Below are 26,064 nucleotides of genomic sequence, written 5' to 3'. Positions count from 1 at the left end.
TTTAAAATGTTGAACTTTTTGATGGGAAGATTACTCCTTAATCAAAACTGAAATGACCCACTCTTTGTGATTTAATAAAGCAATATGCACAATTCCATTTGTATTTCTATTGTTTCTTTATTATTTGTGCAAAACTTAAATAGGTAAAGTGAAGTTGAATGGAGGAAGTAATTTTCAAAAAATGATTTTTATAAGGTTATAATCAACGATTAGAAAATAAAAGAACACAATTACCAAGCTCCATTTTTCCTCCTGGGCAAAACTCGGTTGTCAATTTTTAGTTTCAGCATGTTCAAAATTAGAATTTTAAGTTCATATAAACTCGAGTTCAGATCAACCTAATCACATCAATAATTTTACATGTTATTAGTCATTTGTTTACTTAAGATATAAAGCAGTATTAAAACACATGATTGAGATGTTTACCATTCACCACCCTAGTGAACCTACTCGTTTCGATCCAAATTAAAAAAGACAGTAAAAAAAATAGTTGTAGGCTTGTAAGTTTTAACTCCTGCATTACTTCTAACATTTTTTTATACTTTCTATATTCCGGTCATTTGTTTACATGCTTATTTTGGGGTGCTTCATCAATTGTTTATCTTTTTATTTTGGAAATATTTTTTATGTAATTTGAATATTTAATCCCACACTAAATCTGGTCCACTTGTCATCAAATAATTGGTCATTTACTCTCTCCTTGGTGTTTATATCAAATCCAAAGGTAAACAAATGACTAAGACAGATAAAATAATATTTTTTTTTTGTTGGAAGAAGGGAGTAGTTTTATAAAATATATATAATCACAAAAACTTTAGAGAGACGGTCTCTTAATGAGTTATTGAGAGACCACTTTATCATACTTCTTTATGTATGTTGCGTACCCCTTTTGTTATTGAATGTGGTTTAAAATGTTCCTTTTATTTGGTACATAATTTCATAACAATTGTACCTATTTTATTATACATTGTAACTATTTTTATTAGTACCTAATTTTATAGTATACGTACCCATTTTATTTCTTTTCATACCATTTTTCCATCAATTTGTAATTGTTCGGTCAATAAATTTAGTGAGAGACCGTCTCTTAACAGACCTACTCGCAAATCGTTACTATTTAAGGTATTGTTTTGTTAAACACGTGAATTAGACAATCTATATGAATTCCTCAAAAGTTGTTTTGAATTTAAAATTAATTAGTCTCACTATAGATGGATATATCCCGTCTAAAGTAAAAGACGAGTTAAATATGCTTAAAATGGTGATATTTTTGGGCCCTACAATGTAACTTGTTGCTTATCTTTTGGTTAAAGTGGGTGGATATTTGGTGCGTCTATAACTATATATAGACTGATATCTGCCATTTATAATAAGAATTTGTGTTTAAAATATGCAGGAGTTTTCAATTATCGAGGAGCATACTCTACGGAGGTATCCACAATCAATGAAAACAAGACACAAATTCTCATCTATGATGGGCATATCCGTCGCAAACCCATGGCAAACTTGTGACTTGTTTGAAAAAAAAAAAGAAAGAAAAGATATAAAATGGGGTCCGCTTATCCCGTATGTGCACCAATTAAACGACAATCCCCAAAACGGCAACATTTCTCTCAAAAAAAAATGCTAAAAAAGGAGAATATATATAATCACCATCCCCTAATCTCCTCTCTACCTTCTTGTTTAACACACTAACTGCTTGTTGCCCCCACTAATTATTCAGATTACTCCTTCCAAACTTCTCTCTCTCTCTCTTTTAAAATAAAATATTAAGTTGTTGCATAAGATATGAGGAGGCAGTGTAGAGAGAGAATATTCTAGAGAGAGAAAGATAGGTTGAGATAATGGGGAGACGGAAGATAGAGATGAAGAGAATAGAAGATAAAAGCAGCCGTCAAGTAACCTTCTCTAAACGCCGTAATGGTCTTATCAAAAAAGCTCGCGAACTTTCGCTTCTCTGTGACGTCGATGTCGCTGTTATCGTCTTCTCCTCTCGCGGTCGCCTTTACCAGTCCTTTACTCCCGCTTCTTCTTCTTCTCCTGCCTCCAGGTACTGTCTCTCGGTCTCATTCATTTGTTTACTTTTTTATATTCGCTGCCGTATTCGATTATTTTTATGCTTTGCAATTTCTAATTTAATTTAATTTCTTTTTAATTTTGTTCCGTACTGTATAATTTTATTCATTATCGTTTTTATTTTATCGATTTTCTCTAGTCATTATTTGTCAACTGATTTTCTTATTATCTTCCATGACTTTTCAGTTTCCGTATCCGATTTTTTCGATTGATGTGTTTTCCTAATTTTATTTTTCGATCTTCTAGAAAGAAGGAAGGTTCAAAGTCGCAATATTAGTGAGAAAAGTCATTTATTTACTGAGAGGATCTTTTCACGAATCACGACCGTCTTTTATTTGAATTTTTTCCTTTTTGAGTAAGTAATGGTGAAGGTGAGAGCGACGGCGGAGCATTATGAGTGATTAACGTGTTGATTAAGGGAATATTAAATTAGTTACCTAAAATTAAGGGGAGTGTCGTGATGTTTTATTGCCAGAATTTTCTAATGACCTAATTAGCACGGTTGCCTAGACTTGCCTATTATGGAAGTGATTGGGTGGTTATATTATAAGAGACATAGAGATGTTTGTATATTTAAATAAGAAAAAGAAAGTGATGAAACAGGCATACACACAGCCGTCGTGGTGGAATGTGGTGTATATATACACGTCGTTCAGTAGACCACCGTTGTAGTGTAGAAATGGTTGGTCAACATCTGTACTGTGTAATGAGTGCGCTTAAGAGTATCCACTTGTTCAAACTATTCGGTCATCCTTAAATGTTTAGGCATCATCCTGCTTCGCAATTTGAGCTTTTTGTTGAGTGAGTATCAGTTTGATTGATACAGTATATCACATGTATCTGCCTGCCTTTTTTCTTGTCTTATGCATGCTTGGTCATTTTCCATGCTACAAAGTGCCACACATTCAAGTTTTATGTTTAATTACTTCTATTTGATTGTACAATTGCTTGTGACCTCTCACAAACATTCTCTCACTTATTTTCCCACTTGCTGCTTGTCAGAGATTACAAGTTTGTGACGAAAAGTTTCCGTCATAAATGAGAATTTGTATTAATTGTATCCCACCGGTTCACATATTTTGAAAGACTTATATAATCAAATGAAACAAATGAAATATATTGATTGGCGTACGAAGTGTAGAATCACGGGAGATCGAGTAATATTCTAAAGGTTCAAGCCTTGGTTCGATATCAACTTTTTGTCTATTTGTGAGGTATAACCCGAATTAGTGACCTTCAATTCCATAAGATCCATAAGAGTTGCACAAGTTTGTGACGGATACCGTTTTCTCTCACAAAATGCCCATTTAGATAGGTGAGTGGGAAGCACATGGAGGGTGCCCCACCTTGTCCCCTCTCCCTTTTTGTAAGAGGTCACAAGCTTGTGACGGAATTAGCCCGTCACAAGCAAGACTAGCTGTAAGAGTACTTGCTCTGGTACCCCCTAATACTATCTTATGCCTCAACGTTATGATATTTCACACTATACCATAACGTCCATAGAAACTCCCAATGCTGAAAAACTTTTGATAGGCGGATTTGACCTGTTAGGTTGAGTTCGTGTTCATATCAACATAAAATGAGTCATTTTATGAGTCATTTACTCATTACTCACTATCACCCTGACATGACCGAATCACATGAGTGACCCCTTGGGAAGCTTTCCAGGATATGAATGAATGTGAATGAGTGGACGAAAATATGTCGAGAAGGACCGAAAATATGTCGAGAAGGACCGTGCCAGACCTATGAGCCAAGTACTGTGAATAACCGCTCCTATTAGGGCCAAGGTGTCTCGTATGGTATCACAATAAGCACACGCACACTCCTTGGTTTAGGCGAGTCTTTGTTTTACACCTAGCGAGGGAAGGGGGAAGGCTCTAGGTAAACAATAAGCACACGCAACGATGACAGGCGCAAGTTGCAACATTGACGTGCCGGGAGTCGGGAGTGAGTACTTGCGCTCTGATCCTCTTGAAACGGTTTGCATGATGCACATAAGTGAGGTAAAAATGCACTTTGGATAAGCGATAAGCATACGCATCAATGACAGGCGCAACGATGACGTGCTAGGAGTAGTAGTCTTACGATGGTGACGTCTTGAAACGGTTTGGATGGTTTGGATGCACGAAGTGAGGTGTAAATGCATCGGAAAGAATGCGTGTCGCCTATTTGCAAGGCGGAGTGTTCCACTCTTTTCTTTGATTTCATTACAAGCGACGATAGAATCGGATCCGGATCCGGATCGTGACCCATCTTGTGGCCCAAACTCACGGTTAGTGATCTTTGCGTGACACGCAATCTGTTTCCTTCTACAGAAACATATATCTATCATTTATCCAAATCATTTAATACACCAAAATAGTCCTAATTGCATTTAATACACCAAAATAGTCCTTATTGTTTGAAGCTCGACTTTGGAGAGACGATTTTTCAATTAAACATTAAGAGACTATCTTCTCGTGCCCTTCCATATTGATAGGAAAATTGCGCGGAAGCGATTGAACAGAATAAATGAATAAATAACAATAATTGAATAAAGGATATTTGTTTCAAAATCCGCGAAGATCTCGAAACAATGAGAGATTTATTTGATCTTGACCTATAGAACGAATAATGGTGAATTATAATCAAGACCTATTGACTAGAACTCGGGTTATTGTTTGAAAACGCGTCAAACAAAAACCTTAAGGTTGGATTGAAACTCATCAAATCCGGAAGCACTAATATGTGATTTTTATTATGCTCCCTCCCATCCACTCTTTTCTTTCCTATTTCCTAAAACGGATTATTCAGGTTTTCTTCCTCTTTCCTTTTTGAGAAAGTTTTTATTAATATATACTCCACTCATCAAACCCCACTATATCCTTTATTAATATTTAATTCTAATTATTCCAACCTCTCTCCAATAACCAAATCCCACCCATCTCCTTTATTAATATTTAATCCTAATTATTCATACCTCTCTCCAATTACCAAACCCACTCATATCTTTATCAATATTATATCCCCACCCTTAATCTCCGTGCCCACTTCAAATGGGAAGAAAAGAGTGGTTGAAAGGGAGTACTTCAATATGAATAAGAATAACATCCAATATCCTACTTAAATATAGATGCCGTTTTCTTAACGGACAAGACTACTAACCTAATTAAAAATAATAAAATAATCCTAAACTTAATCTTAAACTCATAAAATAGCTAATTCCGATACAATGATTAGTGGAATATCATCACGCCATTAGTTGCTCTCCTTACCTCCTATTGTACCACTCCATAGACGAATCTCCCTTTTGCACCACAACGGGGGACACAAAATCCGCCATATCCACCACACGAACTTATTACGGCCAAGCGACTACTAGAAGTTAACCTTTACTCAAATCGCCTACCCACAATAATCAATCAATCATTGGAACACGAAGGCTAAATGAGTAGTCTATATTACAAGTGTATAAGTGAAGAAACTATCTTCACTACCCTCCTTAATTTGGTGGCACACACAAGACTAAGTGTTCAAATCTTAGCCCCATTATATCGAGGTGATGTTAATGCACCAAATGTTGAGATTCAACATCCTTACATCCTTAAATATGCATGAGGTCCTTTCTTCTGCATTATGCATCATTATGGGTGTTCACCGGACAAAATCGAACCGGACCTTATAAACCCGCGGACTGGATAACTACATATCCTAAGACCGGGGACTGGACCGGAACCCTTTAGGTCCGGTTTTATTCAGGTTTGGACTAGACCGGTACTACTTGACAAGGTAAATTGAATTTTAATTTTTAGGGTGTGTTTGGATTGAGGAATTTGGAGGGAAAAGAAAGGGAGGGAGAGTAGGAGATTAAAAATCCCTTGTTTGGATAGTAAATGAGGATGGAGGGAAATGGAGGGGGAGAGATTTGGAGGGATCCAATTTCCCTCCTCTAAGCCTAATCAAAATCTTTTCATAATAGGCAAGATTTGGAGGGAAATTGTATCCAAACAACCACTCTTCATTCCCCCTCCCCTTCCCTTCTCTCCCTTTCCCTTCCCTCCTCCCCCCTCCCCTCCCTTTCCCTCCACTTTTGCTATCCAAATACACCCTTAGTGCGGACCGGACCGGAGACTGGTCCCATATCAGGAGACCGGAGCGATATGTATCCGGTCCGGACTAGATCGGCCAATCCGGTTTGCCGGTCCGGGCCACTTTCTGTTCAGCCGTATGCATCACACAAGTGCAAAGCGTCACCATTACGGTGCATTCCTTAATTTAGGATCTAGCATCCTTCCACGAAGAACATCGTAACACCCTTCCACAAAGTAACATTATAGTCATTTTCATCATCTTACGTTTAGAAAACCAACATAATAAACCTTTTTTGTAGTTATTTAAGCACAACAAAGAGCTCGAACTCGACTGGACCCTAAAACTCATATGATTACCTTTCATGTTCATGATACATATGAAACTGCACGACAAACTTTAGGGTGGCAATGAATCAGATTCTATCACGATTTTTTTACCTATTAGATTATGATCCAAATCAAACCCGATTTATTTACTTATTGGATCATTGATCATGATCGAAATCCAAACGCAATAAATATTCATTTCATAATCTACACTCGATATTCAAACCTACAACAACAACAACAACAAAATCAGAGCCTTAAATCACAAAATGATTTGGGGTCGACTAACATGAATTATCCTTTAGAACCGTCCAAGGGTGAACGCACACCTCAAAATGCGAAAAAAGAAAAGAAAAATTGAAAAACAAAAGGGGAGTGAAACATAATACAAAAGCCAGGCAAACTTATAGGTTTTAAAATCGAAATTCGGATTTCTTTTATTAAAACTTAGAATTTAAATCGAGAATAAAGATTTAAACGATTTTGAAAATCGAAGTAAAACTTAAGGGTCTGGAATACCTTAAAAGTGAACCCAAGTATTAATATACAAGAAAGTTGTTGTTAAAAAGGTGTAATAAATCCGAAAAGAACAAGTAAATTTTTAAAATTAAATAAAAACATTAAATATTTCAAATAACGTCAAATCCTAAAAATTCACGTATCATTGCCCTCCATTGTGCCCTATCCGTCACCATTCCCTCATCAAGCCCGAGAAATCTCATATCATGCTGTATCATTCTCAGCCATGTCTATTCTGGTGTCCCTTTACCCCTAGCAATCTTTTCTGTTCCCAGGTCTCCACTCTCCAGCCTCCTTACATGGCCAAACCTAATTTTTTTTTATTAAATCGTTTGGTCTTATTTTGGCATAACTTGGTCGGTAATAGATTTGGTTCACGATTTTGATTTTTGAATAGTACGTTGTACGGGTTTTTCCTCAATCGAGTATCTATTTCTTAAAATTTGGTTTGGATAAATTATTTTCCTTTTTTTATCAATTTTCTATCCGTCACCATTTCCTCATCAAGCCCGAGAAATCTCATATCGTGATGTATCACTCTCAGACAGTCTCAGCCATGTGTATTTTGGTGTCCCTTTACCCCTAGCAATCTTTTTTGTTCCCCATACCTAATTTTTTTTGTTATTAAATCGTTTGGTCTTATTTTGGCACAACTTGGTCGGTAATAGATTTGGTTCACGATTGTGATTTTTGAATAGTACGTTGTATGGTTTTTTACTGAATCGAGTATCTATTTCTAAAAATTTGGTTTGGATAAATTTTTTTCCTTTTTTTATCAATTTTGTCTTTGTGCTTTGGTTGTGACCTTAATTGCCATCTTCTAAGTTTGTTTGTTTGATTGTATGGCGTGCTCTATCCTTGTCTAATAAGTAATAAGAATAGTCGTATTCCTCGTGATGTTGGAGGGAGAGGTTCTCTACTCAATATGAGTGAGTGCACAACAGGAACAATATTACCCAATGTCTTATCAACTCCCGCATAATGTGGGCTAAATGGTAATAGTATTGAGTCTTTGGCTCCGTTGAAAACAGAAACATACGCAAATATGTTCACATAAATTAAGAACAAATTCAAAAAATTCGCTCGTGTTAGAATTGATTAACTTAAGTGAGCCAATTGGCTAACATTGAGCTCTAAGTACACACATAATATGATATTTATAGTCACAAACCTTTTCATTACTCCTAAGCAATTTATCATCTTTCTAATCTTATAAATGAAATCTATATGTAATTTAAATCGAGTAATTACACAAATTTTGCATAGATTGATCTGTCGTGTTCAATGTTATCTCATTCCACACTTTCTACCATTGAGGCACTTCCTCACCTCACTTTTTTATAATTCCTCATTCCACACTTTATCCTTTCCTCATTTCACACTTTCTCCTTTGTCCAAAGGAAATTAGACAAGGTATTTTTTTTCCCCACCACTTACATTATGCCATACACCTTAAGTGTTGATCTTAAGTCTTGGTAGTCCTTCCATATATACAAGGTAACCACGTGACTTGGCTACCAACTTTGGGAGCCAAGCCAAGGGGCCCCTAAAAAGACGTCATAAGAGTTCTGAGCCTACTAGGAACCATGTACTAAATGATATATTAATATAAGAGTAGCAATATGCCATACACCTTAAGTGTTGGTAGTCCTTCCATTATGGCTACCAACTTTGGGACCCAAGCCAAGGGGCCCTCAAAAGACGTCATAAGAGTTTTGAGCCTACTAGGAACCACATACTACATGATATATTGATACAAGAGTAGCAAATTCTTGAATAGCGTTGCATATTGATTTTTAAAGTGCACTAGATAACTTCTAATGCTCCAGCGTAAAATTTTGGGGTAGAACGAGGATGATGGATAATGGTCACTTTTAAGTTCATCTCTTTGCTCTATCCACCACCACAATGTTCACAATGTTGGGGTAGAACGAGGATGATGGATAATGGTCACTTTTAAGTTCATCTCTTTGCGCTATCCACCACCACCACCACCACCACCACCACCACCCATGACTTTTATGTTTTCTCTATGTTCGTACATTACCCTTACAACATTAACCTCCAAGCCAAGCAAGTTCATAGGTTCTAAAGCCAAGAAAGTCCATAGGTTTCATGTTCATTAGACTGTCAAATAAATAAATGTTACATCCCGGCCTAACAAGGACCATGAGTGGAACCAGTGGTTACCAGTGACCCATAAATCAACACGGGCCCTTCCAACGCATTTTGTCCTCGCTCATTCCAGGAACCTTCTCAGGAGGTCACACATCCTAAGACTACTCCAAATGACTGTGGAGTTCTTTTGCATGAATAACCAGAAAAGAAAGTGTACTTTGTTGATATGAGTAGTACTTTCAACCCCTTTAAGCACTAGTCAACATGGGGTGTTACAATATATCATTATGAAATTTGATGCTCGTGAAGCATCATTTATTTAGATAAGATACTCAAGGGTCGCATCAGGACGGATAAGGTGAAGCACGGATAAAACATACATATCAAAAATCCCAAAACATTTATTCGACATTTAGTTTGGATGCTTCAAAATATCCTATATATCCAAATATTTTAGGAGGATCAATTTTTTTTCCTCCTTAATCATCATATGACAATTACGTGATTGTTGTACAAATAATCTCCCGAGAGCCATCATCTAGTTTTAGCCTCTTAATGAAGGCTATAAATGAGGATCACACAAGCGTCTAATGACTTTGAGAAGGCCGTCTAATGACATTGAAAAGCCCTATTCCAGATGTTGTAAATGATTTTTTGTTGAAGTAGTGTTAAAAAAATAAATTAATTTTCATTTTAGATTGGGAAGTAAACTATTTCTCATTTAGGGGTCCACGTAGGCATATTTTTGTACGAACCTAAGGGGCCTAAAGTCGCCATTGGGCATGACGGATTTACTATGTAATATTTTTCTTTAACAACAACAGAGCCTTAATCCCAAAATGGTCTGGGTTTAGCTGACATGAATCATCCTTTAGAACCGTTCATGGATGATCGCACATCTCAATATGCGAAAATATAGAAAAGGAAAAGTGAAAAACAAAAGGGGGTGAAACATAATACAAAAGCCAAGGTAGCCTTATAGGTTTTAAAATCGAAGTCCGGATTTCTTTTATAAAAACTTAGAATTTAAATCGAGAATAAAGATTAAAAAGATTTTGAAAACCGAAGTAAAACTTAAGGGACCGGAATACCTTAAAAGTGAACCAGTTATTAATATATAAGAAAGTTGTTGGTAAAAACGTGTAATAAATACGAAAAGAGCAAATAATTTTTTAGAAGTTAAATAAAATACACTAAATATTTTTCGTCACTTGTACATAATATGCTTCTACCGAACTCAAAGCCGCCATTGGAGATGGCGACTTTATCCTAAAAAATAAATCCCAAAAACCGCCATACGCGATGGCGAGTCTAAGCCCCTTAGGTTCGGACAAAATCCAAGTTATAAGGAATCATATTCTATAACTCGATAAAAAATGTTTTTCTAAGCTAAAATTCAATTACTTAATCATAAGCAATTTTTTTTAATAAGACTTCAAGACTCTAATTGAAAAACAATCTTCAAAATGTAGAGATTATGCTTTCACCTTAATAAGGCTGTCCTCCTAATGTTTTATGACACGAAACAATCAACTATAATTAAACAATGATAAATATACAACAATTATTGAATTATATTTTCTTTTAAATTGATTTGATTTTTAAAAAAAAAAATAAAAATAAATTTGCCTTTTTCCTAAAAAGAAATTGATTGAATTTTTAAATTTGCACGAAAAAAGAAATTAGAAATCAAAGTGGGATAAATTTGAAACTAATCATCGATATGGATACTATTGAAATATTGAATACGCCTTATATGTTCTCTATTATAACAACAACAATATCAGAGCCTTAATCCCAAAATGATTTGGGGTCGGCTGACATGAATCATCCTTTCGAACCGTCCATGGGTGAACGCACGCCTCAAAATGCGAATAAAAAAGGGGAGATGAAAAACAAAAAGGAAGAACGAAAATGTAATGGAAAGTCAAGGTAAACTTAGGTGTTTTAAAATCGAATTTCGGCTTTCTTTTATAAAAACTTAAAATTTAAATCGAGAGAAAAGATTAAAACGATTTTTAAAAACCAAAATAGAATTAAGGATCCGGAATTAACCAGGTAAAATCTATAAGAAAGTGGTTGGTAAAAAAATGTAATAAAGGAGAGAAGAATAAATAATTTAATTTCTTTAAATTAAATAAAAAAAACACACTAAATATGTCAAAAAAACATCAAATATTAAAAATCCACATGTATCCTTTCCCTCCATTGTGTCTCCGCCACCATACTCTCCTCAAGCCCCAGAACTCTCATATCGTGCTCTATCACTCTCAACCATGTCTGTCTCGGTCTTTCTCTACCTCTAGGGACCTTTTCTGTTCTCCAAGTCTCCAGCCTCCTAACTGGTGCGTCCATAGGTCTCCTTCTCACAAGGCCAAACCATTTTAGTCGGTTTTCCATCATCTTGTCCTCTATTGGCGCCACTTTTACCTATTCCCTAATCACCTCATTCCTTAACCGATCTTTCCTTGTATGTCCGCACATCCACCTCAACATGCGCATCTCCGCTACACTCATCTTTAGAATGTGACAATGCTTCACGGCCCAACACTCGGAGCCGTAAAGTAAGGCAGGCCTAATTGCCGTGCGATAAAATTTTCCCTTTAATCTTTGGGGCATATCTTTATCGTATAGAAACCCTGAAGCACTCTTCCATTTCAACCATCCCGCTTTAATTCTGTGAGTCACATCTCCGTCTAACTCCCCATCTTTTTGAATATAGATCCTAGATATCTGAAGAAATCCGAACCCTCAACAACATTCCCATCGAAAATAATACTCCCCGCCTCTGTCGATCTCAACCCCGCCACCACCTTAGTGAACTGACACCTCAAATACTCAGTCTTACGCCTGCTCAGTCGTACTGAATATCCCTTGTCAACTCATCCATAACTATAGCAAAGAGAAAAGGACTAAGTGCGGAACCTTGATGCACCCCGATGGTAATAGGAAATTCTTCCGTTCTCTATTATAAAGAGAGGATAATAAATAAAATCATTAATGGCAAGAAAAAGGAATTATCGGTGTTACACTGTTACTATTATTTTGGGACACAATCGTTTATTTGATTAGTTCCATGAAAATGTGGAGTTGGAAGGAGAAAGCTGATCTTGGAAGAGTATTGGAATTGGACGAATTGGACTGAGAAATTTTGGGTAACTTAATGCTTTGTGGCGTAAGTAATATAGGACGATTTTTTTTATCTTCAAAGAAATAGTATAAGGAGATCAAGTAATTCGAGGCCACCATACCTTACAGGCCTCGGTTCCACAACCTACTGAAACCTTTCTTAGACGCTTAGTTTAAAAAAGCGCGCCTTGAGTGCGGCCTTTGACGAGGCACTAGCCAAAACGCCTCGGTGCATTTTAGGTGCACCTTTTAGACAAGGCTCACCTAACAAGGCTAAATAGTACGCACTTTCCATATCTTTTAGACAAGGCTCACCAATTCTTTTCCCCAATATTCCTAACTTCACTTCTTGACATGTTAGCCAACTTGAAAACTCCTAAAAAGGCTATTGTTGCCTAAAATTTTCAAACTAAGCTTAGACGACCCTGATCATGTACAAACCAAGTTATACAAGGTAACATTTCTTGTCACACTAAAGGAGTACCAGTTTCCTTTTCATTATTATTGTGAATATTACCTGTCGATTAAGCCCGGCAGTGGAAGTTGGCCTCCATCTTATAAGGAAATGTGTGAATAAAGACTGAAGTTGATCACTCTTGAGTTTGTTAGTACTCTCTCTTAGATAGTTTCTCTTTGTTTTCACGGTGCTTTCTCTTTTCCAGTCAGCTGATTGTTTGGTTTTAAGAGAGTAGTTCTGGTGGTGATACTCATGTCTCATCTATAAAGGATTATCCATATATTTCGTGTGGCTCTTTGGGGCTACTTCTTGCCTCTAGGGGAGTGATCTTTTGTTGTTCTTCATAAATGCTGGTGTTTCAAATGTGCTCGCTTTGTGATGATATTGTTTGCCAAAGACTGCTTAAATTTCACACGTCTGATTCTTCGGTAATTTTTCTTCATGCAGTCTGGCCCAGGTTATTGAACGCTATGAAGATTCTACTACGTTAGATGGGAAGGCTTTAACAATTGTCAAAGACACAGAGGTAAAAGAGCTTCCGGACCTCGTTTCTAAGAAAACGAATCATTGCAATTATGTCCCTCTATAGTCTATATCTCCACCAACAGAATATTTCTGGACAGTAATGATAGTGAAGTTGACGCGAATTTGCTGTATGCGGCATGCATGACTATGCTGAACTAAGCACGTCAAAAGAAATGACAGGAATCAGAATGTAACTTCGTCTTTTTCATATGAAAGAAATCAGTTAAATATGCTTTCTTGTCGAACTTCATTATGAAGTCTTGTACAAAATCTCTGTATCTTTACTATGTGTTGGTGCAGTGGCCAATACACTGCACTAATCCCATTGTCATGCTAAACAATCATCTTCGTATTCTTAACTTGTTTATCTTTGTTTTCAACAGCAAGAATTGAGAGGTTCAAGCCTTCCAATAACACACACGTGTAGTGAGCTAGTCAACACAGTTGAAAGGCAAGCATTAAGACTCTCAGAATAGTTGATTGTCTGAAATTTTAAATTGCAAATCTTGAGTCTTTGCCCGAGTAGGTACATTAATGGAGTAGTCTTTGATATGTATCAGGCATTTGAAAGGGCCCGATCTTGAGCAGCTCAGTGTGGATGAATTCATACAACTAGAGGAACAACTCACTACAGCTCTTCTACAGACAAGAGCCCGGAAGGTACTTTTCTTACGTGGCTTCTTCTTATTATTATTATAGCATCATGTGATTATGTCTTTTGCAGTCCTTCCTGTGTCAGTTTATTCATTATTAACAATTTCCTTCCGATACGGAATATGAATTTTGTTGTCATACAACTATACAGAGAAAGGATCAGTTCTGTCACGAGTAATTACGAAGAACATGGAGTTCCGTTATTGAAAGATGAATGAGGGAAAACTGTCTGGATTACTTTACCATGTGAGAAAAGATGATGTTATGCATTGGTGCTATTTGCGAGAACCCTTACCACCTTTAGCCTCTATCTTTCCATTTACTTATTTAGTTTCTATCACGTTTTTTGTGCTCTTGTTAGCCGATTGGAATCTTCTTAGGCTATAGCGTTGTTAATGTTGTATGAAGTTTTCATGATGTGCAATCTCCAGCGTTTTTGTCAGGCATGAACCCTAGACAGTCCTACGGTTCCTCGGGTTCCTCATTTAACTCATTTTCTAAGGCTTCTCTTATAACTACTTTCTGTTATTTGAGTTTGAACCCCACTCTAATGTTAGAGAAAGCGTGTTGGAACATTGGTAATAATCGTTCTGTTTCTCGTTTGGCCATTATTATTCTAACATCACTATAACGATAGTAAGAGAGAAGGTTGTACAGAAAAGTGCTATCCAAACAAATTATTCAGATTCACATCCTTAACCCTACCCTAATGCAATTTTACCCAACCTTACCTGATTGTATGGCACAAAGTGTTGAAGGAGTATCGCTTTTGATGGATGAGAAAATACAAGGATTGATAAGATTGACATAACTAGAAAGGAAGTATGATTTTCATTAACGGTGTGATGAGGGAGAATCCCCAATAGATGTTTATGAGAGAGGGAGACTTGATGGAAGTAGGAGTGATAATGAGACGAGACAGCTCGTGTTGTCTCGTGACCAACACAAGCTGCTTGGCTCAAGCGACATGTTTGTAAGGCACAAAGTATTTTAGGTATGAAGGAGTATCACTTTTGATTTGATGGTATTGACATGACTAGAAAGGAAGTACGATTTGTATTAACGATGTGATGATGGATAATCTCTGTTAGAAGTTTATGGTGGGGGAGATCACCAAAGTGATGGAAGTGAGGGTGATAATGAGACGAGACAGCTCCTCAGCAACTTGGTTAAAGCTTGCTCGTGCAAGCTTCCCTCCAGAGTTTTAACGGGTCAAATTGAGTTAATGTTGGCTCAACTCGAAAAGATCACGGGCGGCTCAAATTGGATATGATCTTGCTCTTATTTTATAAGAATATTTATTATGATTATTACATTTTTATATCACCATACCTTCTCATTGATTTGCCCAATATTTTATATATGAACTTTTATTGAAAATAGCGAAAGAACAAAAAACGAAAATCTTACAATTATATAAGCTCGAGCTGAAGTTTTGTTTCATGAGCTCAAGCGTAGCAAGGCGCTCTTGTTTTCACCCTTAGATGGAAGATTAGGAGGGTCGTAGGGTGGTGAAGTGAGTGACTTGTGAGGGACCATAGTGGGGCTTCCATTCACCGAGCGTAGACTAAAAGTGCTCAACAAACCGCCGGGTTATGCCAGTTCGGCCACCGGCCGGCTCATTTGGAGTTTATTTCGGATTCGAAATATTTTCAAGTTAGTTATTATGAAGTTATTTAGGAATAATGGTAAATGTGCAACAATAAAATATTTATATCATGTCATATTGAGTCGGGTCTTCGAATCCTTAGTTCGGGTGTCAGATTGGTCAGCTCGAACTCATTCAAGCTTTCGAGCTAGGTCAATTTTCCCAGATTTACTCCTACTCCCTCCCTCAAAGCTCTGCATCCGCAAGTATGACTAAGAGCATTAGGGAGACGTAGTTAAGAGAGTTATGAAGGGTACAAAAGAACATGGGCTTTTTTACGCTAGGGTAGATACTAGGTGACAATTCTAATTGGTTAATAAAAATAGAGTAGACTTTCTTTTTTTCGTTGCTCGGTACCAAGGTTGTCAGAATCGGGATTCTACTTTGGATCGAAGATGAAGTGGTAGGTTCGGGTAGCGGGATCGAATCCAAGGATTGAAAGATCCTACAAATAGGTTGGAATGTTGGATAAACAAGTTTGAAAATCTAGTATAATTTGTGAAGTATAATTTCAAAAGTGTATACAATGAGTCTTTTATGTTCCTGAACGATCCTACCTTTGATTTACGATCCTATCCCTTCCGAACGATCCTATAACAACCCTACCACTAAAACGATCCTACTGCTAGGTTAGTACGATCATATGATCCCGATAGTGATTTTGACAACTAAGTCTATCGTCAAAGGTCAAAAGTGGGAGTTGGTTTGAGATAGAAGCAAGAAGTTCAAGGTATGAGCTATCTTATTCCTGCTTCCGTAGTTTGCTGCTACATGAACACGTCCCTTCTTCGTAGTAACATTAGACAAGTTAGAGCACAAAAATGAAAAGATAATAGAAAGTGACGCCAGAACTGCTCTTTTTTATTAGAGGCTTGTGATTTAGTTTTTGATGCAGCAGGTAGGGGAACGACCTCTTTCACAATCCCTGGAAGATTGCGACAAAAATAAAGCAGCTGATTTTATGTTAAAAGCGGCTTGGAGGTGTGTTAACAACTTGGTGCGACTAATTTTTGTTTTTCCTGTTGCTTGTGCCAGACTCAACTGATGCTGGGAACAGTTATGACACTTCAGGAACAGGTATACCGATATCTGACTTTCTTAATCTGTGATTTTGGCTGGAAATATCCATAATTGAACAGTACATGACGATTATGTTTCCACATGGGTCTTCCACTTCGCTGGCATGGAGTTCTAGCGTGTTATGGTCAAGGACTGATATCCCCTTACTATCTATGTTATTGAACACACCAGTCATAACAGAATCATAGTGGGAACGCTTTGCATAGCCCACAAAGTGAAGCTGTAGTGGGGGGCCTTCTGCCGAAGCCACTAGAAACCCCATCTTTTTCTTTTGTCCACATATCTCCCTTTGTGGTTATAACTTATAAGGGACTTGAGATGGGTATTGTTTCGTTCTGAGTTTCTGACCGAGGATCAATAGACTTTGAACTTGTTCTTCACCTTCAAGAAACTTCAGAAGTCTTCTGTTTTCTGTCTCTATGTTTGAATCATACCCCCAACCACTCCTGCCTGCTCCTAATTCCTGGAGTCATTCATGTATAAATTACTATGGCAATGTTTCTTCACAACTTTTTTTTAGACCAGTCACTATGTCCAGATATCTAGGCATCTCACCATCGTCTACTAATTGTTGTGGTTGTTGCTGGTGTAGTAGTAATTGCTGGTTGGTGATTTTGGAGTTTCAGGTATTATTGATGAAATTGCTTTCCATTTTAATGGAGCCAATAAATGGAACTCTTTGTCCTATACTGATCATACGCTCACTTACATATCTAGTTCATCATGTGTTTATCGCAAATAGCAATCAATATATATGACATAGGCAAAGGCGTCTCCATCATATCCATGACCTTTTTCATACCTAGGCGCGGGAATTGGAAATGACAAATGATGAAATCATGAAAATGCAGGGCACGATGACAATCAACTTCAATGAATAGAATTGATAAATCACTCTCACCCTAGAGGCCTACCCAACAAAGGCTTGTGTGGAAATTTCTCCATGATTTTGTTTGAATCTTGTTCCCATTTTAAGTCTATCAAGTATTTGACAGGACCAAAAGTTGAAGCTGGAGAATGATCAGCTCAATGAAGAGGTAAAATGATCATCCTCTGAAAGGGTAGTTACCAAATTTGCAAACATCAAGGAAAATACATGAATGTTGCACTCTTGTGTATTCAGGCCAGAAACCTGAAGACCAACCCCAATAACGGGGATCAAATGAACGGAAACAAGCTGGCCGGAAATCATGATAATGAAAATGAGATCAAGATTAACAATCAGGTAAGACCAGAGGATGGCCATCGTGACAGTGGAAAGAGCGTGGAATTCATTAGCCTGGTCAACACTGATACTGGCTGTCCTCTACCTCAGAGAACGCTAACGCTCCTCCTCTAAATACACTATGGGACTTCCTTGATTCCCTGTGATTTCTCGGTGTGTGCCTTATTTAGGGGTCCCAGCTCCCAAAACTGACCATAAAAATGTATTTTGATGTACCGGCTATGTGACCTGATATTTGGGATTGAATGGGGCTTTTCAGCTCCCCGATACAGTGTAATAAACATGGTGTGATAAACCAAGACTCCAGGAGTATCTTCACTCAATGGAACTACAATGATGACGGGGCATTGTTGATGCTGATGGGTTTCAAACCCGTGTCATGAATAGAAAATTTATTTTACTATCAGCCGACATTTACAAGCAAATCTAAATTTGTGAAATATGTAAATTGCAAGTACATGGCATCTTCATCTCCAATTGGCAAGCATGCTGTCAAATGTCTAATTTGCAAATTGCTAACCTTGTGTTTACTACTTTGAAATCCAAACCAACCGGGTGGTTATGATCTAACTACAGGAACGCAAGTCCTTGCGAGGGAGGAGGCGCTTCTGGCTCTTGTTCTACAATAACAAGTTGTAAACTTGCACTCTTAATTTCCATCTCTACCACACGTAAGTTCATTCTTCAATTTGAACACTCAGATTTAACGTAGTAAACTATTTTGCCCGATTTTTTCTTCACATATATTTTATGAGATGAGTTAAAATCTCGTCAATAAAAGAGAAACTGGCTAGGGACGATTTTAACTCGAGCCTCTTTGTATTTAAATCGACCATTATTAGGTATAAAACACCAAGATAAACGACAGACGAAGCAAAAATTCAGTTTGACTCCGGTACAAAAATATGGATAATATATAATAGGCAACTTTTAGTACTCCACAATACTAACATTAGCAAGAGCACTTACCACAAGTAGAGCTTCACTTACCGAAAGTAGTCGGAAGTTGTAGAATTGTAGCCGGATATACTTGTACCCAATATTCACGTACATATTCAACTTTGTATATGAATCATGATCCATGACTCTCTCATCCTTGCAACAAAAATAAGAAAAATTAAAGCTGTGTCCTTATCTGCATTTGACAAGAAACATAATAATGACACAATACAAAAGAATAAATATCTAAGAAACATATAACTATAATTCTTGTTTAAGACGGATATATCCGTTTTATAGTTAATACAGATAAAGTATTACCCACTTTTACAAATGAAACAATCCAAACGAATAAATATCTAAGAAATATATCAATAGTTTATCCATTTTATTATTAAACGGATATTTTCGTTTCAAGGGAGACTAACTAAACTACATAATCTAAAGTTGCTAGACATTTACTCACTTTCAACAAGTAATATGATTCATTTGAAATGTGATTATTGGAGATCAAGTAATTCATATACCACTATGAACATGCTTCAAGTTTTTTTTTACCTTTGTTTAAAATGCTATTAGTGCACTGTGCATAGAGTAAATCTAGTGTATCGTGAAGAAGAGAAGTGGGTGCGCGCATGGTATATTTAATAATGTGGTAAACCGACGTTAACTTGTATTCGGTGGGATTTCATTGGATTTGAGAGCAACAACTGGATTATTTTCAGTCTGCAATTACTTCCCTTTGAAGAAACCTCCTGACAAGTGACAAGCTTTCTTTTAACACAAATTTATAGAGGATATATCTTTTTTAAAGGCTTTGATAAATTGAGTCTAGCAGTTGTAAGCGTGAAACTGATACAAAGGTCATGACGGAGCAAGATTTAAACTTAGTGAGGAAAAAATATTTTTACAGATACGAACCGGTAATAGTATAAGAGAAACTCGAAAAAAGTTAAAAAAAATTTAACTAGGCCACTTTGAGATTTTAATCTAAAAAAAACTAAAGAAATTTGTACAGAAAAAATATTATTAAACTAAAAGAAATAAAGTTTAAAATTATTACTGCTTACTTGGCAATTGTCACATGGTTGCCACATGATTGCCACAAGTATAGTACTGTGTACTACTGAAGATGGACCTTTTGCTAATTGGAGTATTGGATGACTTTTACATTAGGCCTTGTTATGTGTAGTCCACAACTGGATCAGTCTACGAACCTCCATAAGGCTGCTATCCATCCTGAAATGGCCTTTCGAATTGTAGTTGAGGTGAAGCTAACGTTAAATAATTTCTCAACATATTTGCAAAACGTTAAGACAACATGTACGGATAAGAACACTTTTTTTATGCACAAATTCCTATTTTAAACGGCCGTTTTTATCACATCTAACCATAAAATGGTCATGTATAGCTCCTGAAGGGAGATCTGCTGTTTTTCATGAGATTTATCAAGTTATTTATGGTCATTAGGTGTCTCTATTTCATTTTATATGTCAATTCAATTAAAGCCTTATTTTTTTCAATTTAATTTTGCTAAACCTTTCTCGGTTAAACTTATATGATTTGAACTTTTTCGAACAGAACTTATATGGTCTGAATTGAACTTACAGGAGCTAATCTAAACTAAACATACAGGATTTGGACCTTTCTTAACAGAACTTATAAGATCTAAAATAAACTTAAAGCGTTGACTTTAAACCCAAAAGAACATAACCTTAATCCATATTTAACAATTATCTGATTTACCCATGAGACTAGTTTATCGAAGACCGGCACCCTCAAATGTCCTCTACAGCTCCACAGAGTTTGTGTGGCCGCTTTATTTGTCTCGAGAAACCGCCCGTGAGATATTGAGCAAATCGGATGTCGTATCGAATTCTCTTTTTCTCCCGATTTATTAGCACGAGTTCTGGGTCGCTTCAGGAGTTGGCTTATTCGATTTCAGAACCAAATAACAAGTATTAATCCACTTTTAACGAGTATCGGACTTTCGCCTAAGACCGGTAAATCACATACCGGCATCGTCAGATGTTCTCTCTTAACTCTCAAACATTTATAAAGCCTCTTTATCTCACCTAAGGAAGAGCCTGTGCGATTTTGTGGATATTTTTTGATCTCGGACCCTAGAATCCCTAAAATCGTGTATTCTACACTCAATTTCAGCTGTTTGGGAGGTAATGTCGTGTCATGACTCTTTCTCTGTCGATTTTCCAAGCACGTGTCCGAGATCGCTTTAGGAGTTGTCTTTTTCGATTTCAGTCCCAAATAACAAGTATTAATTCACTTTAAGTAGTATCATACTTCCACCGGGAATAGTTTATTAAATACCGGCACCCTCGGATGTCCTCTGTTACTCTTCAAAATTTTTGTGGACGCTTTATCTGTTACGGGAAAGCGACCGTGTGATTTACAATCATTTTTCTTCCGGGACCCTGAAATCCCGAAAATCGCGTATTACACACTTCAATTTCAGCCGTTTGGGACGTTGTGTCGGTCAAATTTCTTTCTCTCCCGTTTTTTCTAGCACGTTTTCGAGGTCGCTTCAGGGGTTGCCTTATTAGATTTCAGCTCCAAATAACAAGTATTAATCCATTTTTAAGGAGTATTAGACTTCCACCCCAAATTAGTTTATTACATACCGGCACCCTCAGATGTCCTTTGTTACTCTTCAAAATTTTTGTGGACGCTTTATCTGTCCAGGGAAACCGTCCGTGTGATTTACGAACATTTTTGTTTCGGGGCCCTGGAATCCCGAAAATCGTGTATTATGCACTTCAATTTCAGTCGTTTGGGAGGTTGTGTCGATCACGTTTCTTTCTCTTTCGGTTTTTCTAGCACGTTTTCGAGGTCGCTTCAGGGGTTGCCTTATTAGATTTCAGCTCCAAATAACAAGTATTAATCCATTTTTAAGGAGTATTAGACTTCCACCCCAGATTATTTTATTGCATATCGGCATCCTCAAATATCCTCTGTTACTCCTCAAAATTTGTGAGAACGATTTATCTTACCAAAGAATCGTCCGTGTGATTTAAGGATATTTTTGTTCCGAGACCCTGGAATCCCGAAAACTGTGTATTATACACTTCAATTTCAGTTGTTCGAGAGGTTGTGTCAGTCATGTTTCTTTCTCTCCCGTTTTTCTAGCACGTGTTTGAGATCGCTTTAGGGGTGGCCTTGTTCGATTTAAGCTCCTAAGAACAAGTATTAATTCGTTTTTAAGGAGTATATGACTTTCACTCGAGAAAAGTTTATTACATACTGGCACCCTCAAATGTCGTTTGTTACTCCTCAAAGTTTGTGTGGACGCTTTATCTGATCCGGGGAACCGTTCGTATGATTTATGGACATTTTTGTTCCGGGACCCATGAATCCCAAAAACCGCGTATTATACACTTCAATTTCAGACGTTCGAGAGGTCGTGTGGGTCATGTTTGTTTCTTTCCCGGTTTTTCTAGCACGGTTTCGAGATCACTTCAGGGTTTGCCTTATTCGATTTTATCTCCAAATAACACGTATTAATCCATTTTTAATGAGTATCAGACTTTCACCCGAAAATAGTTTATTACATACCGGCACCCTCAAATGTCCTCTGTTACTCCTCAAAATTTGTGTAGACACTTTATGTGACCCGGGGAACCCTCTGTGTGATTAATGGGCATTTTTGTTCTGGGACCCTCGAATCCCAGAACCGTGTATTATACACTTTAATTTCAGCTGTTCTGGAGGTCGTGTGGGTCATGATTATTTCTCTCTCGATATTTCTAGCACGTATCCGAGGTCGCTTCATGGGTTGCCGTATTCGATTTCAGCCTCAAATAACAAGTATTATTCCATTTTTAAGGAGTATCAGACCGTTCCATCAAGAATAGTACCGGCACCCTCAGGCCTCGGATGTCCTCCGTTACTCTTCAAAAAATTTTGTGGACGCTTTATGTGTCACAGGAAACCGTCCATGTGATTTACGATCCTTTTTATTCCGAGACCTTGGAATCCCGAAAACCGTGTATTATACACTTTAATTTAGAGATGTCAATCGACACCCCCAAATGTCTTCCGGTTCTACTCAAATTTTGCGTAGCCGCTTTATCTGACTCGATGAACTTTATGTGTGATTTCCGAAGAATTTTGTTCCGGGACCCTGGAATCCCGAAAAACCGTGTATTATACACTTTAATTTCAGCTATTCGGGAGGCCGTACCGGACCCTGCTTCTTTTTTCTTCCGTTTTTCTATCGAGCGTCCGAGGTCATTTAGGGAGTTAACCTATTCGATTTCAGCCTCAGATAACTAGTATTAATACAATTTTCACGTAGATCCGAGGTTCGACGAATGCTGGTTTATGGCATACCGGCACCCCCAAATGTATTCCTTTGCTATTCAATTTTTGTGTGGCCATTTTATCTGACCCGAGGTACTTTCTCTGTGATTTTCGGAGAATTTTGTTCCGGAACCCTGTAATCCCGAAAAACCGTGTATTATACACTTCAATTTCAGCCGTTCGGGAGGTCGTACCGGACCATGTTTCTTTTTCACCCGGTTTTTCTATCACGCGTCCGAGGTCATTTCAGGAGTTAACCTATTCGACTTCAGCCTCGGATAACGAATATTAATACATTTTTCACAATTATCCGAGGTTCGACGAATGCAGGTTTATGGCATACCGGAACCCCAAATGTCTTCCTTTGCTACTCAAATTTTGCGTGGCCGCTTTTTCTGACCCGAGGAACTTTCTGTGTGATTTCCAGAGAATTTTGTTCCGGGACTTTGGAGTCCCGATAAACCGTGTATTATATACTTCAATTTCAGCCGTTCGGGAGGTCGGACCGGTCCCTGTTTCTTTTTCTCCCGGTTTTTCTATCACGTGTCTGAGGTCATTTTAGGAGTTAACCTATTCGATTTCAGCCTCGGATAACAAGTATTAATACATTTTTTACGATTATCCGAGGTTCGACAAATGCTGTTTTATGGCATACTGGCACCCCCAAATGTCTTCCGGTTCTACTCAAATTTTGCGTAGCCGCTTTATCTCACGTGATGATCTTTCTATGTGATTTCCGGTGAATTTTGTTGCGGGACCCTTGAAATCCGAAAAACTGTGTATTATATACTTCAATTTCAGCCGTTCGAGATGTCGTACCGGACCTTGTTTCTTTTTCCCCCGGTTTTTCTATCACGCGTTCGAGATAATTTCAGGAGTTAACTTATTCGACTCTAGCCTCGGATAACGAATATTAAAACATTTTTAATAATTATCCGAGGTTCGACGAACGTTGGTTTATGGCATATCGGCACTCCCAAATGTCTTCCTTTGCTACTCAAATTTTGCTTAGCTGCTTTATCTGACCCGAGGAACTTTTTGTGTGATTTCCGGAGAATTTTGTTCCGGAACCCAGAATTCCAAAAAACCGTGTATTATATACTTCAATTTCGGCCGTTCGGGAGGTCGTACCGGACCCTATTTCTTTTTCTCCAGTTTTTTCTATCACGCGTCCAAGGTCATTTCAGGAGTTAACCTATTCGATTTCAGCCTCAGATAACGAGTATTAATACATTTTTTACGATTATCCGAGGTTCGACGAATGCTGTTTTATGGCATACCGGCACCCCCAAATGTCTTCCGTTGCTACACAAATTTTGCGTAGCCGCTTTATCTGAACCGATGAACTACCTATGTAATTTCCGAAGAATTTTGTTCCGGGACCCTGGAATCCCGAAAAACCGTGTATTATACACTTCAATTTCAGCTGTTCGAGAGGTCCTACTGGACCCTGTTTCTTTTTCTCTCGGTTTTTCTATCACGCGTCCGAGGTCATTTCAGGAGTTAACCTATTTAATTTCAGGCTCGTATAACGAGTATTAATACATTTTTCACGATTATCCGAGGCTCGACGAATGCTGGTTTATGGCATACCGGCACCCCCAAATGTATTCCGTTGCTACTCAAATTTTGCGTGGCCGCTTTATCTGACCCGAGAAAGTTTCTGTGTGATTTCCGGAGAATATCGTTACGGGACCTTGAAATCCCGAAAAACCGTGTAATATACACTTCAATTTCACTCGTCAGAGGTAAATCTGGGACCCTGTTTCTTTTTCTCCTGGTTTTTCTATCACGCATCTGAGGTCATTTCAGGAGTTAACCTATTTGATTTCAGCATCGGATAACGAGTACTAATACATTTTTTACGATTATCCGAGGTTCGACGAATACTGTTTTATGGCATACCGGCACCCCCAAATGTCTTCCGTTGCTACACAAATTTTGCTTGGCCGCTTTATCTGACCCGATGAACTTTCTGTGTGATTTCTGGAGAATTTTGTTCCGGAACCCTTGGAATCCTGAAAAACCATGTATTATATACTTCAATTTCAGCTGTTCGGGAGGTCGTACCGGACCCTGTTCGATTTCAGCCTCAAATAACGAGTTTTAAAGCATTTTTCACGATAATCAGAGTTACGGCGAATGATGGTTTCTGGAACACCGGCACCCCCAAATGTCTTCCGTTGGTGCTCAAACTTTGCGTGGCCGCTTTATCTGACCCCAGGAGCATCCTATGTGATTTCCGGAGAATTTTGTTCAGGGACCCCGGAATCTGAAAAACCGTGTATTATACACTTCAATTTCAGCCGTTCGGGAGTCGTACCGGACCCGGTTTCTTTTTTTCCCTGTTTTTCAATTACGCGTCCTAGCTCATTTGAGGAGTTAACCTATTCGATTTCAGCCTCAAATAACGAGTTTTAACGCATTTTTCACGATAATCCGAGTTTCGGCGAATGCTGGTTTCTGGCACACCGGCACCCCCATATGTCTTCCGTTGGTGCTCAAATTTTGCGTGGCCGCTTTATCTGACCCCAGGAAGATCCTATGCGATTTCCGGAGAATTTTGTTCCGGGACCCCGGAATTCCGAAAAACCGTGTATTATACACTTCAATTTCAGCCGTTCGGGAGGTCGTACCCGACCCGGTTTCTTTTTCTCCCTGTTTTTCTATCTCGCGTCCTAGCTCATTTCAGGAGTTAACCTGTTCGATTTCAGCCTCAAATAACGAGTTTTAACGCATTTTTCACTATAATCCGAGTTTCGGCGAATGCTGGTTTCTGGCACACCGGCACCCCCAAATGTCTTCCGTTGGTGCTCAAATTTTGCGTGGCCTTTTTATCTGACCCCTGGAACATCCTATGCGATTTCCGGAGAATTTTATTCCGGGACCCCGGAATCCCGAAAACCGTGTATTATACACTTCAATTTCAGCCGTTCGGGAGGTCGTACCGGACGCTTTCTTTTTCTCCATGTTTTTC

At 37.9% G+C, this 26,064-nt stretch overlaps 1 protein-coding gene across 1 annotated transcript; it reads left to right on the top strand.

The window, feature by feature from the left end:
- Positions 1 to 1,609: 1,609 nt before the first annotated feature.
- Positions 1,610 to 18,256, top strand: LOC141637778 (agamous-like MADS-box protein AGL27). Its single transcript, XM_074447192.1, has 7 exons — positions 1,610 to 2,050; positions 13,147 to 13,225; positions 13,608 to 13,675; positions 13,785 to 13,884; positions 16,562 to 16,603; positions 17,602 to 17,643; positions 17,730 to 18,256. The coding sequence occupies exons 1-7, from the start codon at positions 1,845 to 1,847 to the stop codon at positions 17,943 to 17,945; spliced, it is 753 nt and encodes a 250-aa protein (XP_074303293.1). The 5' UTR covers positions 1,610 to 1,844; the 3' UTR covers positions 17,946 to 18,256.
- Positions 18,257 to 26,064: the final 7,808 nt, after the last annotated feature.

This window comes from Silene latifolia, unplaced genomic scaffold (assembly GCF_048544455.1).
Source record: "Silene latifolia isolate original U9 population unplaced genomic scaffold, ASM4854445v1 scaffold_144, whole genome shotgun sequence".
In the NCBI taxonomy this organism is placed as follows: domain Eukaryota; kingdom Viridiplantae; phylum Streptophyta; class Magnoliopsida; order Caryophyllales; family Caryophyllaceae; genus Silene; species Silene latifolia.
Note: the sequence above shows the minus strand (reverse complement) of the source record. Positions and strands in the feature narration are given on the sequence as shown.